The sequence below is a fragment of the Tachypleus tridentatus genome, chromosome 2, assembly GCF_004210375.1.
Source record: "Tachypleus tridentatus isolate NWPU-2018 chromosome 2, ASM421037v1, whole genome shotgun sequence".
NCBI classification, from domain to species: domain Eukaryota; kingdom Metazoa; phylum Arthropoda; class Merostomata; order Xiphosura; family Limulidae; genus Tachypleus; species Tachypleus tridentatus.
Genome location: NC_134826.1, coordinates 67,926,367 through 67,945,139, shown reverse-complemented (window position 1 = coordinate 67,945,139; position 18,773 = coordinate 67,926,367). Strand labels below are relative to the sequence as shown.

Sequence of the window (18,773 nt, the reverse complement as noted above, 5' to 3'; positions counted from 1 at the left end):
CAAGAAGGAAAGTAGGATGGGTCAGAGCCATTGCAATTGATGCAATGAGGGTCTGTTTCACACTCGTAGACATCATGGTCCTTGCCACTGCAACGAGCACATGTCAAGGAACCACGACATGACGTCTTCAAGTGACCGGACCGCTGACCCTTGAAACATCGGAGAGGGTTTGGAATGTGTGGCCGTACTCTACAATTAAGATAACCTGCCTTAACGGTGGCAGACAGACATGATGACATAAATATGAGAATGAGGACATTGGTTGGCATCATAATTCCATCTTTGCAGAAACTCTTTGGGTGGAGAAACCAACGAGAATCTCTGACTCTAGTATTCTACAAATCCCTCTCAACAATAACTCTTGTGATGAATTCAAAGTATCATGAGGTATATCTCCAATTGCCTTTGAATGCAAGAGGAGTTCATTGTGTCGAGATGTAGATGTTTTCATCAATATGTCACCAGATCGAAGTTCTTTACTGACTTTGGAGAGCCAGCAAGTCCCTCTGGTCCCTTCTGAATGAAAAAGGGAGTCATCTGCACTAAAGGTTTTTCTGAAAAAGAATGTGATATAAGAAAATGAGGTACAGGTGTTGCAAATGTTGAAAATTGCTGCTCAGAATCTTCAAGATGTGGTCGTTTGAATTAGATCTGTTTTTTTACTATTTTGTTAAGTTTTTATTCAGAGGATCCATAAAAAATAGAATATTTCGGTGCCCAATGACCCCACCTACCATGGAGCCCTACGAGGGGACACACCACAATGTCAAACAAGGACACTGCATCAATGCCAGGATTTCGTGAGCACTATATTCAAACACCAGCATCAGATACAATGTCCACAACACCTGCTGAGAACTTCCAACACTAGTACTTGGTTGACCCTAGCATGAGTGGACCATCCCAAGTCTGCCCATCTACAGAGTGGCCTGTAAGTCCCTACCCATCCATATGTTATTGTGTTAGATTCAATTACGCATGTATCATAAATTTGTTTCTTTTTTTCAGACAAATATGGCCGATGTAAGCCCATTTACACTTGAAGAGCGTATTGTGACAAGTAAGTGGGTACTTATTATGCAATGAGAATGAGGGACAGCACACAGATACACTGGATACATAAGATATATGGATGGGTAGAGACTTATGGGCCACCCTGTACAGGAATTCAAGGCCAAAGTAGTGTGTTAGAATTGGACCTATCAACCACCAGGATCCTCTCCTCCCCTTCACGGGTTGCCACACACGTCAAACACATGGGTGGACGTGTAGATCCCAGAGAAAGTAAACTGAAAAAACAGAATCTTCCTTCGAAGATCCCCTTACCAGGTACAGGAATCCACACATAGAGGACGTTATGAGTTATAAAGATGTGTAGCAATAAGTGAAAACTACATTAAATGGAACAAGCTGCCAGAAGTTTGGGCACTGAAGAAACTAGTTTAACATAATAGTTTTTTAAGTCTCACATGTTCTTAGGCAATGTGACTGAAGTTTACAATATGTATTATTATATTTTTATACACTCCTTTTCAACTTTGATTTCATAAAAACATTTTATCTGATTGCTAACTGAATAAATACTTGAATACAAAGTAAAAATTAAGGACAACAGTGGACCTCTCCCATCCATTAAATTAAACTTGAAAAAATCAAAAACACAAACTCAGTTATTGCTATTATAATTTAAATATTTATTAATATTTTCCTTGAACTTCCTTGAATTTATTTTGTGCACCACACATGAAGGCAACCCATCTCAAAACCCTACCACCCTATTAGAAAATACAACAGTCTTAAACATCTCAATAAAATCCCTTCTACTTCTTTCTTGAGAAAAAAAATCATGACCTAAGAGTGTCCTTATATGAGAACCTTTCCATCCCAGGAACATTCTCCAACAATTTAACATCCTTCCTGAGGTAAGTATCCCAAGGCTGAGCATAACCAGTGTTCTAACCAATGACATCATAATAACTTTAGACTTCGTTTCAAGAGGATATAACTCGCATCTTGTATAAAATGCTACTCTCTTTTTAGTATCCTATCCTCATTAAATACTCTATAACCAACTGTTTTAAAGAAATTTCTTGTCACCAAAACTATCTTTGTTTATACAAGTTTCACTTACTCCTATTATATCAAAATCCTCTGTTCCTATCACTGCTCTTGAGCACAGTAATCTCCCAACATACTGACCAAACTCTAAACTAAAAATAAAAACTTTTCTCCAGCACAAATTAACATCCTAATAAATTTATGATTTATCCACCATATCTCATTCACTGCATGTGTCTAACAATATGACTATGATATTGCTACTATATGATTTCAATTACCATTTGAAATAACATTTCACAAATTTGTTGATTTCATAAAAGAACTTATGGTGTGTCCTCTGTCATTATCAGAAAACTGAGAATAAGATATGACAATAAGTTTATTAATTATGATATGATGAGATGGTTGAAATGAATAGGTTTAGTGTGGTAATCCTGGGTGACCAAATAACTAACTTTGAACTCAGCAGAACATTTCAGGAAAAAGAAAGAATACAATAAAAATGTTCCGTTTGATGAACTAATTTCCCTAAAAGGCAGCTGAAGGCCACCTGGAGGGATCACCCATTTAAACCATTTACACCATTATACAGCAGTGTGTTGCCTGTCATTTTAGTGTACTGACTGACTAACTGACAAACACATTTAAGTATCACATAAGGGATACTTAAATGTCATAATATGTATTCTCATGATGTCAGTAACGTGTGCATGCCATACATCATAAAAAGGATTGTATGATCTGTGGGCTACAATACAGATGATATATGAACTTCAGAAGCATGAAATAAAAATATTTGTTATTCTTACATTTGGTTTAATTTACTCTTGAAACAGAATACTTTTGGAGAACCTGTGTAAGTACATCTAGTGAGAATTTAAAACACAGTTTAACATTGTCAGCAGCATGCAAGAACATCCATCACATTCACAGCATCTTACACACTATTAGTTACTGAAGTTATATTTAGCTTTTTTTAAGTTTTAAGCATTAAATCTCATATTAGAAAGCTAGCTTCCTATTAGTATTAAATGTTATGCACAGAATATAATCACTTCTCACAGGAAAGTCTAAAACTTTTAACATGGGTTAAGAATGATAACAGACATCAAGTTTTCTGTGTCACATTCAATAGGTTACGACTTATGATTGTTAAACTATGAAAGTGTTCAATATTTTATAGCATCAAGAAAATGTCTCTCGTGTCATATGTTTGCATATGAATGTTTGGAATTAAAGCACATAAACAATGTTAAATAATACACTTTCAACATTAAGGTCATGTGTATGACTTATCATAATTGTCATATTGTTTTCACTATTTAAATTTTCTGATACTGAGAAGTACCACTCTTGAAATGGGCAGTTTGTATGCAAAAGTTTCGGATTTTTTGGCACATTAAGCCATGTTAAGCATTTTATATTGTTATACATTTCAATAGCCATCTACATTCACGACTTTTTATTAAGCTAGGTAAATCTAAATGTTTAATTTTTACCTAACTCTTCCCATTTTCCATCAGCATCAAGTACCATGCACAGTTCCTTTCGAGTTGGCCAAGGAAGGTCATAAATAAAACGTCTTCTTTCTCTCTGATTTTTTACAGATTTGCTGCTTTCGTTAAACCTTTCGCTTGTCATACTGTTTAGTTAATAAAAGTACAACTTTTCCGAAACCTATCAGTTCGAATTCAGTTCAGATGAATGGTGAACTGACACTGATAAACTTACACAGTGACAATGTAAAGGTGTTCGTTCCACAATTACTGCTTGGATAACTAACAGCAATACTATTATTACGTTATACTAACAATAATACCTGACTTCGGTTTAGCCTAATTTTACAAAAGGAGTAAAACCAACTTTTGACAGTATTAACAACACAGAATTTCAAACATCTTGAATGAGACAGGAATTGTTTTCTTCCACGTAGAAAAAATCTTCGATATCCTAAGTTGAGATTTTTTTTACGACAAGTAAATAACTTTAAGTTAAATTTTCACTTTTCCTACACCATATTGATGACAACGTCACAATTTAATGAGCCAATTAGCTGAAAAAGTTAGAAGTTCCGGGAAAGTAAACACATAACTTTTTTCATTGGTTGTTACAATTTTAATAGAATACTAGGGCGACATCACAAAAATGTATTTTACTGTATCATATTTTACTCAGAACATTAGGTCAAAGATATCAAAAGCTTGTTTGTTTGTTTTTAATTTCGCGCAAAGCTACACGAGGGCCATCTGCGCTAGCCGTCCCTAATTTAGTGGTATAAGACCTGAGGGAAGGCAGCAACTCTTGGGCTACTCTTTTACCAACGAATAGTGGGATTAATCATTACATTATAACGTACCCACGGCTGAAAGGGTGAGCATGTTTGGTGCGACCGGGATTCGAACCCGCGACCCTCAAATTAAGAGTCGAACGCCTTCACCCACCTGGCCATGCCGGGCATAGTGTCTGAAAAATGTATTTGTTTGTTGTTAAACACAAAGCCACACAATGGACAAAACGTACTGTGCTCGTCATAGGTATAGAAACCCAGTTTTTAGCGTTAACTCAATAATTAATCATCTGATAATTTTACCCAGTTACTAGAGATTTGATGTAGTTCAAAAATTTATAAAATTAGTTTTTCAATGCTACTTTTAGTGCACCCGTTAAAAGTAGCATTGAAAAACTAATTTTATAAACTTTTGACCTACAGTTAGATTATTATTATTATTGTCTTTTCTAATCTTCAACTTCTTTTACCTCTGACAGAAATAATAATAATAAGTACAGATATCAAGCATTGATTGCATCCACAACTGAAGTGACATCTCTAAATCTCTTGTGGTGGCTGGTGCTTTTAGTTGACTGCTTTGTCTCCAGTTGATAGATCAAAATTATTGAAGTTGTACTTGAAACCTAGCCTCTGGTTTCTCTGCTTAGCCACGCATATACAAGGTAGTATTAAGGCCAAAATTCCCAATTGCATATTGCAAATAATCCAAACTTATATTTCGAATGCCATTAAGTGTCTATTCTCTTTTATTGTTTGTTTTTGTTGACAAATGTGAAATAATATCTACTGAAGAAATGACATATTTAAATGTGATTAAAGCTTTTTCTGTCAAAAATGGAGAACATAAACCAAGATATCTTCTTTTTTTTTTTTTTTTGTCAGTTGGATCCATTTCATCATTGTAACTCATAGCTTTGTCAGTCAAAATACATACACGTAGGTAAGGGGGGTGGATTTAACCGAATCCTCTATTTGTGTGATCTAAAATAATATATCCTTATATATTTATAGTGCAGCTGCTTATAGCATTTAAAGTTTTCTACACAATCTTCATTCTTCTGATGAAATATTAGCATTCTTTGGCTTGAAATAGTCGCATGTCCCAAAATCCTGTGTATTAATATACTCTTCATCCTCTCTGGTTTTCACAATATGTGTTGTTTTCCGATCTCAAAAATTAGAACTCCCAGTTCAACATCGCGTACAGGCCTGAAATAGCCAATTAAGTATTTTTCAGTCCAATTCCTTTTTGTCAATCAGACCCATTATGTTGTTCTGGATCTTAGCTATCAGCCCCACTATGTTGTTCTAAATTCTTCTCATATCCTATGCTTGAGTATAACTTCACTTTTTCTCTCCCTAACTCACTGTATGAATACAATGACGCACACAATATGTGTGGGTCGCGTCATTTAATTCATAATGACATGGCTGTACGGATTCTAGATTTTGATACATAGTAGTACTACGCATGTCCACACAGCTGCCAGGACCAGCTCCGCTCAAATTCTTAATTAAAATATTGTAGTGTGTTTGTTATAATTGAAGAATCAAGATATTTGATAAATCCCATTTCAACTGTTTCTTTATTTAGTTTCTTATTGTTACTTAGTCTAGTTACGTGTTTTTTTATGTATTGAAAATATTTCATTGCGATAATATACATTGTGTTTAAACCTTGAGTTACATTCGGGGAAGAAAATGGTCAATTCTTAAAACGTGGTGCTATTAAAATCAATACAACAAATATTTATTTTTATATATACAGTAAGAATATCTCTGGTAAAAGGGCAGAACAGTAGCATTGTTATAATTAAATAACCACCCATGTCCTTTTTTCATTCTGAAAAAAAAAGTATCCTTCATAAAATCCTATAATTCTTGATAAAAAAAATATCTTAATGAAAGAAGAGACACCTGGAATACTATAATCTTTGATAATGAAGATATTAATGAAAGAAACATTTGGAATGCTTCAATAATTGATAACCAACTTATTAACAAAAGGAGAGCTACAAACTTCAAGTCATGCTTTTAATGGATGTTTCTGTAGCATCTTTATTCACCAAGTAATGGTAGCTGCACAGCCCAAAGAAAGTCTAGTAGCAATGTCTCATCAGACACATTTTCTGGGGATAAAAAAAAAAGCTGAACCCAGAAACAGGATAAGCGGGTGCGAGACTTGTTCATCTTCTTCACCCATGGTACAATAAAATAAGCTTTATGTAACAAGTATCTGGATTGGTATAACGCTAAATGTGACAACACATGGTGCGGTCATTAAGAACTGGTTAGATCCACGAGACTGTATTATCCTTTAAATGTACGTAAAAAAAAGGCTAAAGTGGTTTAGTACTAAATTTTATGTGTGAAAGATAGCCTGTATATTTAACTTCTAGTGGAAGGCCCATACACTATGAAGGTCAGTGGTACTAGCCATCTCAACTGCCCTCATGCTCTGAAGCCCAGTATAACAACCATCTCGACTGTCCCATACTTTGAATGCCAACGGTACAGCCACCTCGACTGTTCAAATTCAGTAAATTTTACACTTCAATATTAAATTTGATAATAATTTAAACTACCCAAAGATTTTATAACAGCTCAAACAGGGTGATCTTTTTAAGGAATAACTTGACATTACTCAACCAGAATTATTCATAAATGGCTTTCCAAGAAGTGTTGAAAGCAAATCAGAGGAATTTCTATGATGGAATTCTCAAATTGTATTACTTAACATGATTATATACACATTTTGCCAAACAAATTCAGAAAACAGAATTTATCAAACTTTCCAGTTACTCCACATTCTATGTCATAACAACAACCAAGTTAGCATCATTCAATGCAAGATAAGATGATGATGTATGTGAAATCATAGTTTATTTAAATGTATTGTTATCAAAATGAAATAAGTTTCATTTATTTGTGTAAACATTCAATAAATATATTATACCAAGTACTTTGAACTATCATTTTTCATTTAGTCTAACTTGATTTTCTGTACACATCTTCAGTGGAACCAGTGAAGATATACACCTTGAGTACATTACAAAAACAGATGAGCAACAAGATGTAATTTTTTGTCATCAGTTCTAGACTTAAGGATAAACTAGTTAAACTCAAGCCATGTTAACATTTTGATCAGAATGCATAAAGATAAATTCTGATGAAAAAAGCAATGTCAACAAAAGGCATCATAACAGTTTATTCTACAAGAAGAGTGAAGGATTAAGGTTTGGCCATGACACTTAGTTAGCTGAGCATGGGTAAAATATCGCAGTTATAGTTTAACAAGTTCTTTGAAATTAACAATTTTCTCTTGTTATAGTATGTGTTGTAGAAAATGATTAAAATATCCAATTACAAGAATAGTTACTTCAAACAAGTTCAACAAATTACAAGTTAAGATTAGTGTTTAATTAGTCAATATTTGAAGAGTTTCATGACACCTTTTTCTATTCCAATTTGATAAACAAAATATTTATCAACATATAAATAAAAAATATCCTGTTTCACCATTTGACAAGAAATGAAAATGTCTTATTTGTATGATATTTGGAAAACCAAAAATTGAGAAAAGTGGTAACTTTATTTCTCCTCCATCTATCTTTCATTAAATGAATCCATTTTCTAAACAGTCCAATTACTCAGCTTTGTCATATACTACAAACAGAGGCTTATTGTATTGATCATTGCCAAATTGACTTGTACAGATTTATTTTAGTTTCACAAAGTAACAAGAGCATGATTATTAAAACAGACATCCTTAGCATGTGACAAGAGGATCTAAGACTGAACTGATAAAGGATTTATTAAAAATGTACACCAGCACACTGTGATCTTGATGGCACAGAATCTTCATTAAAATGGTAGAAACACACAAAGCTTGGCTGTATAACGAAATGGACATTTTAAATTTCTGTAATGAGACTGTTAGAGTTAGAACAGCAACGTACTCATACCGCCCATTTCACTCTGTTCTTTCACAAAGATCTCAAAATACTGGTAGATGATGGTTACTGCCAGCAAGATTCCAGTGCCACTACCAATTGCACCTAGAAAAGATAAAATACTAGTTAATAAAAACAATTATTGGTGCATTTATGTATAAAAGTTGCATTCTAAAATTAAATATTGTAGCATAGAAGGCTGCCAAGTTTAGTGAAACAATAAGACTCAGCTTTATACACCTAACACTTGGATTGTATGGCAACACAACTAACTGGTACTTTCCAATTTTTTATTATAATAAAATTACCACAACAAAATACCCACACAGAAAATAAGCACTACTGCAGCAGTAAAAGGGTCAAAGCAAGTTCACAAACAGAATATTACAACAGCATTCTCAAGATAAGACTTTACCTAGAAAATCTGCTAACACTGAGAGAGCACCTATACAAAGACCACCAAATGCAGCTGCAGTAGGTATGTACCGGTTCAACTCGTGAATCATCGACTTTTCTCGATGTCCTCTCATGACCATTTGCTGTTCTTTTAGCTGCTTAGCAACCTGAAATAAAATACCGAGGAATGCAAACTTATTAAAATACAGTCATGCAAAAACACTAACACGAGGCTGCAATGCAACACTAACTCACTTTTGAGAAAAATGTATAGTTTAAGTGACAACACGAGTAAATACATCCAGTATTTTATATGTTATATTTTAATAAGTATACAACTCACTTGATGTGAAAACAAGAGAACCTAATGTTTTTTATATTATTAGTTTGGTGGTGTTGAAACATTCTATGAGTGCTACTAAACTGTTTAAAGGTTTCTTGTGCTACATATTTTATATAGCGACCTTCTGACACAAAGTTGTATTAATTTTTAAGTGACTGACTACTCCCTCTTACATCTTTTGCACTGGATCCAGATACTTCGATCCAGGTCTTGGAGAAGAAAGCACATGATCCAAGCATGAAGACAATGTACAAAATTGCATGAATGGGATCTTCCAGGATGTGGCCTAAGGTCTCAGGTGGTGACAGATAGTAACATAAACCACCCACTGGGTAAGCTCTAGCAGGTCCACCTCCACCCACATCCTACACAAAAGAGTAGGAATTCATTAAGCAAACCATCTTAATCATTTGTCAAACAGTAAAATTTAATGAACATGTATCTTGATAAAGACATAGGAAAAAAACCTAAACAACAATCTTAATTAACATATTTCAATTTTTTTTTTTTTGCTTTGTGAAACACACAATAACCATGGTCAAAATATTTGTTTGAAAACAAAAATCAAAAGCCACGTTTTAACATGTAGTTTCATTAGTGTTAGCTACAAGTTTTAAAACAAGTGAAAGCAATAAAGTAAAACAAGAACCTTTCACCCTGAAAAAACAAAGACTGTAATCATAAAACTAGTAATACTTTAACAAAAACAAGAATATAAAACACTTACTCCCCATACACCGAGTAGGTTAACAAAGAAGTTCCCACTAAACTTTACTGCCAGCATCTGAAAATCAAAAACAAGATCTGGTCAGAAATACACTGAAGGAGAGATTGTTCCAATCAACTTTACACCTTAAACTACTCAATGTAATCATTTCTCATTTAGTACTACACATTAAGTCACACAATTATTTTCCTTTTTCAGCTTGTATCACTTGTATAATTAATAATAAAGACATTAAATTTGCAATCTTTCTCAGACAACATCTAGTCTGTTGGAGGGAAACATTCTAGAAATGGTTATTCTTTAGGTTTAAAAATAAACATATAATTCTAGATGGATACTTTTTACTTTTAATTAATTTATATACATAAACAAGGTTCCTAAGATGTAGCTCATATGTAACACATACAGCAACATTTACAGTAATACTGACTAAACAGCAAGGAAAGTTGATTAAACTGCTTGAAATGGGGACTGTACTTGTTTAAAGAAAATTTCTGGTTATCAGGCCTCTGTAGTTAATGCAAAAGAAGATGTTTATTTTATTTTATATATATATATATATATATATATATATATATACATTAATTAATAGATCTTCTGTTTAAAAACAACAAACACTAACTAGCTACAATGACTTTTAGTTAGAGAAAATGCACTGTACTAGTTAGTAACAATCATTGGCTTTAGGCTTAGTAAGGTTTTATCAGTGTCTTTAATTACAGAACTTTTTACATTGTGCAGGTCATAACCCTGTCAAACTAAAACGCACCTGAGATATGACATACAAATTGGATACCAGTGCTGACTGGAGGATGATGGGAATGTTGGATGTGTAGAAAAGCTTGATTGGATAGGAGCTGTATTGTCCTCGGTAGCGAGCAGACTTGATAGGCAGATCCACTCTGAAACCCTACATAAGGAGAGAAAAAAAAAGGTTGTGAAATTTAGAAGAAAAAAAAATTACATGTAATGTTCTAACTCTTGAGTTACTACAGAAACTATTCAAAAAAGCAGTTTTTGAGGTTCTGAAAAATATATGTAGATTTCAGACCTCGAAAGTGTGTTAAACAACCAAAAAGTTGTATTTTTTTATTAGAATCATTTAGAATATTATTGATCAATATCAAGTGTACCAGTGAAGGAACTATTACAACTCAACCTAGGGAATGATGACAAACAGTTTTCTATTGTAAAGTGGTTTAAGTTAGTGTAAATGTCATACGTATTTATTTTAGTATTAACAATATAAAACATTTGTAGTCGTCATTATATTGTTGAGTTACTTGCAAACAAAATAACTAGCCTATAATATCAATAGTAAATAGATAAGTAGATAACCAAACAAAAACAACTACTATAATGTGAACAAGTTTTTAATATTAATAGGTTTACCTGGAAGTAAATGACAATTCCAAACACTAGGACTGTTGCCATCAAGTTCATCAAGTTGGGCAAGTTCTGACGATAGAAAGCTTCTCTCAGGCCCCGAACTTTGTCTTGACGGGTAGCCAGCAGATGGAATAGAGCAATGATGGCTCCTTCAAATTCAGTACCTAAATTTGAAAAATCCAATTCGATGTTATTAATTATGCTCTTACAGATGCTTCGTAAACAAAACATTTGACAATAATATGTATAATTAAGTAAGGTAAATACATTTGTTTTTTTAAATGGAAAATGGAAGTGCTTTTCTTTTCTACACACATTTCTTCAAATTTAATTTTATTAATTTAAAAATGTAAGCAATTTTTGTGTTGAGATAAAGGAAATTGAGAAAATTAAAATATTTCACAGTAATTTAACTAAATAAAAGTTAATGATAGTTAAATCCTTTTACAAAAGAAAAACCAGCAGACCTCGTCCAGTGTTGACTGTTGCAGGACTAAAAGCCTTCCAAACAATGGTTTCACAGATGTTGGTGGCAATAAAGAGAGAAATACCAGAGCCGAGGCCATAGCCCTTCTGTAACAGCTCGTCGAGTAAGAGAACAATCAGGAAGGCAACAACGAGCTGTAGAAGTACGTGATTAATCAACCAGTTCAGAATATCCTTTCTCAGTTCAATCACAAATATTTTAAAATCTTATCTTATTAAGCTTCTTAAAACATAGAACTGTTTGAAATATATCACATGATGGATGTTTTGCATAGGTATGCTACTACATAATTTGTTTATAAATACATTAAAACAATTTAAACAAAGTTGTTTGTTAAATGAATACTTTTATATAATGAACCGCTCATTTAAATTCTGTAAGTTCACCCTTTATCAAACTCCTAATATATTGCACCTTCAAACAGCCAGGTGATTGATTGCCTATACCAACAGTTCTATTTACATTTACCTGAAAGTAATTAGATATTTTGAAAGAGATATATTTCATAAGTTACTTTTCAGTTTCTTTCACAAGTACATTGTATCTATATATTTGTTTTTAACAAATTATTATTAACTTGGTAATTTAATAAGCTTGAAATTAAAAACACTGAGACACAAGTCATTTAATGTGGGTGAGAAACATTTAATAAAATATTTATTGAACATTTACAGACACGTTCTAAATTTTTAAAATTTTTCATAAATGAATACTTCAACCAAAAAAATACAAACTGGCTTGAAATTCGTACAGAACCTAAATAGGTGTAAGCCTAAGTTCCAGAATAAAATAAGTGAACGAAACAACAGAATGAGTAACAGTCCAGCTTTATTTATCCTTTCAACTACAGCCACTCCTAAGTTTTAGCTCCAAGTACAAACACAATTACCTCCTGCATGTGAGAAAGATATCAACAGTGTAAAAGTCTGCAATTTAACGAGCCCCAACAACTTAACATGATTTTAATAAAATATTAAGTTACAGTAAGGTTGTGTTGACTGGATATCACTCACTGTCGTAGTTAGTAGACTACGATCTCCTAAGAATAAGCATTATTATTTTACCTACTAATAACTAACTAGTTTATATTCTTTGCTTTGGCTGGTAAGATGTTGCTATCACCATGAAAGTCCTGGGAAAGACTGTTGAGTCCCAGATAGTACAACAGACAATCCATTAGGAAGATTCAGACAGAATCCTAGTTACTACTACCATAAAACACAGCTCAAGGTTTCGATGAATATGGCAACAGATTAGATGCTGAAACATTGGGTTTAAAGCTGGTTAGTATCCAGTAAAAACACCTTGTTTGATGTTGAACACTTATCTTCACAACAGGTTATCTGTGACCTGCCCATAGTACCCATTGAAACGTGATTTTAAGCATTATAAACTGTCAGACGTAATTCTACAGTGGGTGGAGTAAGAGTAATAACTCATTATTAATTAGACAGTAATTAAAAGTTGCATGTAAGGAACAGCCCACAACTTTATTCTGCAGTACACATAAAACTTACTAATAAACAAGTGAACTAGTTGTCACTCATATTAGTGATTTACCTGGATGATGATTAGAAGACAGATCCCAGCTCCAATGTCTGAAGGGTCTCCATACATACCCGTCATAACATACACAATGGCTTGTCCAACTGTTATCACCATACCAAATACTAGAAATATAACAACAACTTCATGATGACGAGAAACCCACTTGAAGTAAAAGTGTATTCATAAGACTGCTGGTATGGATATTAAAACTCTAATTAAAATAAAGTACAGAACAATACCATCCCATACCAACCATCTTATGAATACATAATAAAAGTGTATTCATAAGATGGTTGGTATGGGATGGTATTGTTCTGTACTTTATTTTAATTAGAGTTTTAATATCCATACCAGCAGTCTTATGAATACATAATAACTTGCTATAATTCTTCAAAACAAAAACTATTCACATATATTACTTCCCATTTTTGTTTGCAGTAGCTGACCTTACTTTGAAACCAACACCAAATTGTGCAAAACTGTAATTTGAGGAAAATAACGTATTAAGTTTTCTATTTCATATGTGTTCATTTTTTAAGCTCTGTTACTGCCTTACTGTCTATCTACTATTTTATCTTTCATAGGACTTCCTGTTCTCTGAAACAAGACAAAAGTTTTCCTTAAAGGCATAACAATTACCCAGAAAATGACTTCTTTGAGACAAGCCAAAAGTTATACTAACAGATCAACTTCTTCTCCGACATATGATAAAAAATGTTCTACATTTACCATGTTGTTTATGTGCATTAAGTGATTTCAACATAGGTGTAGATTCCCACGTAATCCAGTAGTGTAGGCATAACTTGAAGCTTCATATTATTACCACTTAATAGGCAAGTAAAAATTTTTTATTCTTGTTTTGATAATGCTCTACAATGTCACAAACTTTGTGCTTCAAAATATAAAACATATGAAAAAAGTGAAAATAATATAAATTAAAAAATACCTTTTAACAGTTTTCTTGACTCTAAATTTTATTAATTTGGTTCATAAAATTTTCTATCAAAATATATGTTTCAACTAGTAAATGTTCCATACATTTTTGCGCTCCATTGAACAAAGCTCGATCCTTTGGGGTGTCACCCACTTCAATGATCTTTGCCCCCGATAAAAGTTGCATGATTAAACTAGAAGTTACAATGGGGGATATTCCCAGTTCCATGAGGGTTCCTCGATTAGAAGCCAGGATTACTCTAATCCAGTAAAATGGATCTGCTGAATCGGAAGACATGATTCCAAATAGTGGAATCTGAAAAATAATTTATTGTTTTTAACTCATGCACGAATTACCATTTTAACATAGCTTGTATTTAAGTTACCTCAGTTGACTAATGTTGTAAATGTATGCTCAAGACATTTGGTATGGGTATTAAAACTTTAATTAAAATAAAGTACAGAACATTTTAAAAAGGTTGAAACATTGTTCTCTACTTTATTTTAAAACTTTAATACCCATACCAGCCATCCTCAGAATACATTTTTACTTCGAGTTTCTCATCATCACGAATATTGTACACAGTTCATTTTTTACAATGAATTAAGTATAGTCCAAACAGTGCTATTACCTTGTCAGTTCAAAGTATTTTGAACTCTAAACCTTTTGCCAGCTTGAGTATGCTACGTTAAGCACGTAAAGACTGACTAATTCAGTAAACACAGAAAAACAAAATATGCAAACTTAAAAAAAGTTTTCACCCAAAAACATACTGTTTCTAGTTTTCAAGTATTTTACTCTAGATGGTAAACCAGAGTGGCTATGGCAAAAAACAGTAAATGAGAAACATAAAATAACTTTGATTAGCTATGAAAAAACAAACAGCTGAAAAATCATTCAAAAACCACTATCCAACAATAAACAATCTTTCATTACAATTACATCACTATCCAACAATACACAAACACAACAAATGTTAATTTTTGTTAAATACAAGTACCCATTTAACTAAAACTTATTATGGGTTAATTCTATTGGTTATTTTACAAGTAACAAAACAAAGAGTGTAAATTTAATTACATCTAGAAAATACTAGGAGAGCCAAATTAATTGATTTGATTAATCAATTATATATAAAAACAAACAATAGTAAGATTTGTGCTAGAATGTTTCCTTTTCTATAGTTAACAGTTCAAGAAGAATAAAAAGATAGCTAGTTTTCAGCTGCTCAAAACTAATGGTGACAGTAATAACTAGCATCAATGGTTTTGTTCTGACAAAGACAGGGTGTGCAAGTTCAGTCCCAATGGGAATTGAACATTGAATCACAAGTCCTTCTAAAAACTACTTGTAACGTTAGATTGAGCAGAGCACATGCATTCCATTATGTACATTTGTGCTAAACAATAAAAAATGTAACATGGAATGGTAATAATTAGAAACAAAAATCTCAATTATTTAATTACTTTTGTGACAATTGACTTACGTATAATTTTCATTAATTGCTTAATTTAGTGAAACTAAATGACAATCACTACTCAGAGGTCATAGTTTATATTGATTAAAAATCACTTGAAACAAAAACTATTATTCCATATTGATAGCCTCCCTCTATCTGTGTGTAAATATACATCCATCATTATGCACACAATACTTCACTATCATATTATTTTTTATATTTTCATCAATCTCTTACCTGACAACAAACTAAAAATATGAATAACGTAATAGCAGTCCATAGCACTTTTTCTCTGAACTGAATCTAAAAACAAAAAATAAATTACTTTTATTAAATTAGCTTGAAAATCAAATTCCTGAAGAACATAAAATAATAAATGTGTTGCTCTAATAAATTTGGTTATTAAACAACTCTTTTTAAAAGTTCTAAAAATTAATGTTTTACAATAAGTAAGAAGACTCTGGTATAATGATGTGCTACAAGCTTGAAAATAATGTTAACTCCTTTAATCACTGGACTAATTTATTATGGAATCACAATGACTTTAAAGTACAGGTATTTGTAGACAGAGGTTCCTACAAAACCTCAGTATTATTACAAGCAGAAGTTTGTGATTGTATGTTATTTTTATAAACTCACAGAACTATTTTAAGAAAATTACTTCTAAACATAGCAATTAATTTTGTAATGAAAGATGAGTGATCAAATACAGGGTTAATTTTGACATCTATACCAATTAAACTTTATAACAATTAGATATTTATATATTTTTGTTTATTTTGGATGAATTAGTTTGATAAAGTTAATGTAATAATTTATAAAACTCTAACAACATTACTGTAATGTTAATGGTGACAATGATTTTTAACAATTTTGGAAGTTGTTTAAGTTTATTAAAATAGTCAAGTTTATTTTAATTTGCTTAATCAATCAATACACATTAAAAACAAAACTCTAAGCTAACAAAATGGATATTTCCATAAAAAATAAACAACTGGAAAACTTGTACAACTTTCTTTTTCAACATGTTTTAACAAAAAAGTTTGGTCACCAAACAGATTGGATTAACCTTACTTTTCGTTCAGGTTTAGCAACTTCTGGGAGAATTCCACAAAATGGTTTAATCACTTCAAGAAACTTAACTGGAAAAAACAAAACAAACAGTGATACAAAAATAATAAAAATATATTTGAAAATATTTGTATCTCTATTTCTGTACAATACTTAATATTATCTCTCTTCCTTTCCCAAATAGTGGAATCTAATAGCTTTCTCTGATGTGTTCTTTTCCCAACATGAAACATTATTTGTGTGCACTGTGTTATGTTCAGAACTTATATCTCCTACAATATAAACATTTTTTAAAAATATTTTCAACTATCTTTTTACATTGTGATATGTTTGAATGTTATACTTATGAGACTAATAATACTATTGAACCTATTGACTTTTTACATACATTTATTACTTACAAACACCTTTATAAATCCAAATTTATTATAGTCTCTAGCTTAAAAGTGTTTGTTATACCTATATATATTTCTGTCTTTGCAAAGGTTTCCTTAGCTTGGATTCAAACCTGAGACCTTTCGCATGCTAAGTGAAAGCTTTACCAACCGAGCAACTAGTTTTTTGTTAAGCTGGGCCTTCAAATATAAATTTATTTTAAAATACATGCAAACACAACTTGGAGAAACCTTCACCATATGGTAGTTTCTTAGAATTTTAAAAGTTTTATTAAAATATGTTATTAAATGCATTTGGATTTTAAATATTAGTTAGGGTGTACTGATCTATATTTTTTTACAGCTTACATAGTTTTTACATACAAACAAAAAATATCACCAGATAACAGTTACATAAAACTCCACAATAGATTAACTTAAGTGTACATTATATACTGGTCAAACTAGGTGAGCATTTCCAAAGTACAATGACCTTCACAAGCTACTTAAAATACCCGAGAGTTCACTTTAAAATACAAACAAGAGATATAATTTATGAAGACTAGTTTATTAACGTAATAAACCATACATTATTTAATGCCTATAAGTTATAAATATATTAATTATAAAATAGATAGTAATTAACTTCGTCCAAATATATTGTCATAACTAGCTTTGCAAAATAATTCATAGTATCACACGCATTCACAGTTGACATAATCCGTAAAAAAATTATTTTGTATATACTTTACATAACAAACTTCTGAAAATACCAACATTATACGTTCCACTTTTATAAACTAAAATTTTAAAACGACGTCAACCACTGGCTACTCAGTAATTCACTAACTTTACCCTCCGAAATAATTTAGCAATAAATTTAAGCCTTTAATACTTCGAGTTCAGGTAACCATGATGCATACAGTAAAGATACCGGTTAACTACGTGAAACTAATAATAACCAGATAAACATTTAAATTATCAATTTTTCAAGCAATAAGTATGCAAATCTTCTCCTATATGGTACTGTTATACTTACTTCCCATTTTCAAAGATAACCGAGAACTTACAGAAGTAAAACCCCTACACTCAAACACCAACACACACTACAAATTTGACCACGTAGCGAAAGGAAGTTACGTGATTGTTTATTCCGGACTTCCGCATGTGACATTTTTGTGTCTCTCATTATAACATTTTTATGAAGAACTAAATGTTTTGTGAGGATCAATTAAATTAATGCAAAAACACAATGAAAACTCAGTTTCATAGCCAACGTATCTACGAAGAATTTTACCTTGTTTTTTCTTTATGAGTAACAATAAGAATACAAAATTACCATAACTACCTGGCGTTTGTTATAAAAAAATCATTTAAGTCATCTAAACAATGTATTGTAGCTAACAACAGGTGTAATGGAATTTTGGGTAGCATATACAGAAATAACGTTGTGTTAAATACAAGACAGGGAGTAGTTTTATATGTAAAACGTAAGTTACATCCTGTTTAATTTGAAGACGTTAAATATAATAACAAGGAGACTGAATCTATTTGAGTTTCTATTAGTGGATGTAAAAGGCGTGTTTGTTTTTCTTTTAGCAAAGCCACATCGGGCTAGTTGCTGTGTCCACTGAGGGGAATCGAACCCCTGATTGATTTTAGCATTGTAAATCTGAAAACTTATCGCTACCCTATTGAAAGGAGGATATAAATAGAAAAGGCTTTTATTTAATAGGACTTT

General features: G+C 31.9%; 2 protein-coding genes across 3 annotated transcripts in view; both read right to left on the bottom strand.

Annotated features, from left to right (window-relative positions):
* LOC143244108 (uncharacterized) overlaps window positions 1–4,532 on the bottom strand; it is a 32,568-nt gene extending 28,036 nt beyond the window's left edge. Inside the window, exon 1 of one of the 2 annotated variants that reach the window (XM_076488199.1) lies at window positions 3,561–4,532. In XM_076488199.1, the coding sequence (XP_076344314.1) occupies window positions 3,561–3,702 (142 nt within the window). In that variant the 5' untranslated portion in view covers window positions 3,703–4,532. The remainder of the gene's footprint in view (window positions 1–3,560) is intronic. The other variant, XM_076488200.1, reaches the window with a different exon arrangement.
* A 3,392-nt stretch (window positions 4,533–7,924) lies between these two features.
* On the bottom strand, window positions 7,925–18,212 carry LOC143244105 (protein transport protein Sec61 subunit alpha-like). Its single transcript, XM_076488189.1, has 12 exons — window positions 18,072–18,212; window positions 16,662–16,729; window positions 15,825–15,890; window positions 14,233–14,443; window positions 13,207–13,316; window positions 11,627–11,780; window positions 11,163–11,323; window positions 10,540–10,680; window positions 9,771–9,827; window positions 9,217–9,408; window positions 8,720–8,867; window positions 7,925–8,409 (listed from the first exon to the last, which is right to left on the bottom strand). The coding sequence occupies exons 1-12, from the start codon at window positions 18,076–18,078 to the stop codon at window positions 8,294–8,296; spliced, it is 1,431 nt and encodes a 476-aa protein (XP_076344304.1). The 5' UTR covers window positions 18,079–18,212; the 3' UTR covers window positions 7,925–8,293.
* Between the last annotated feature and the right edge of the window lie 561 nt (window positions 18,213–18,773).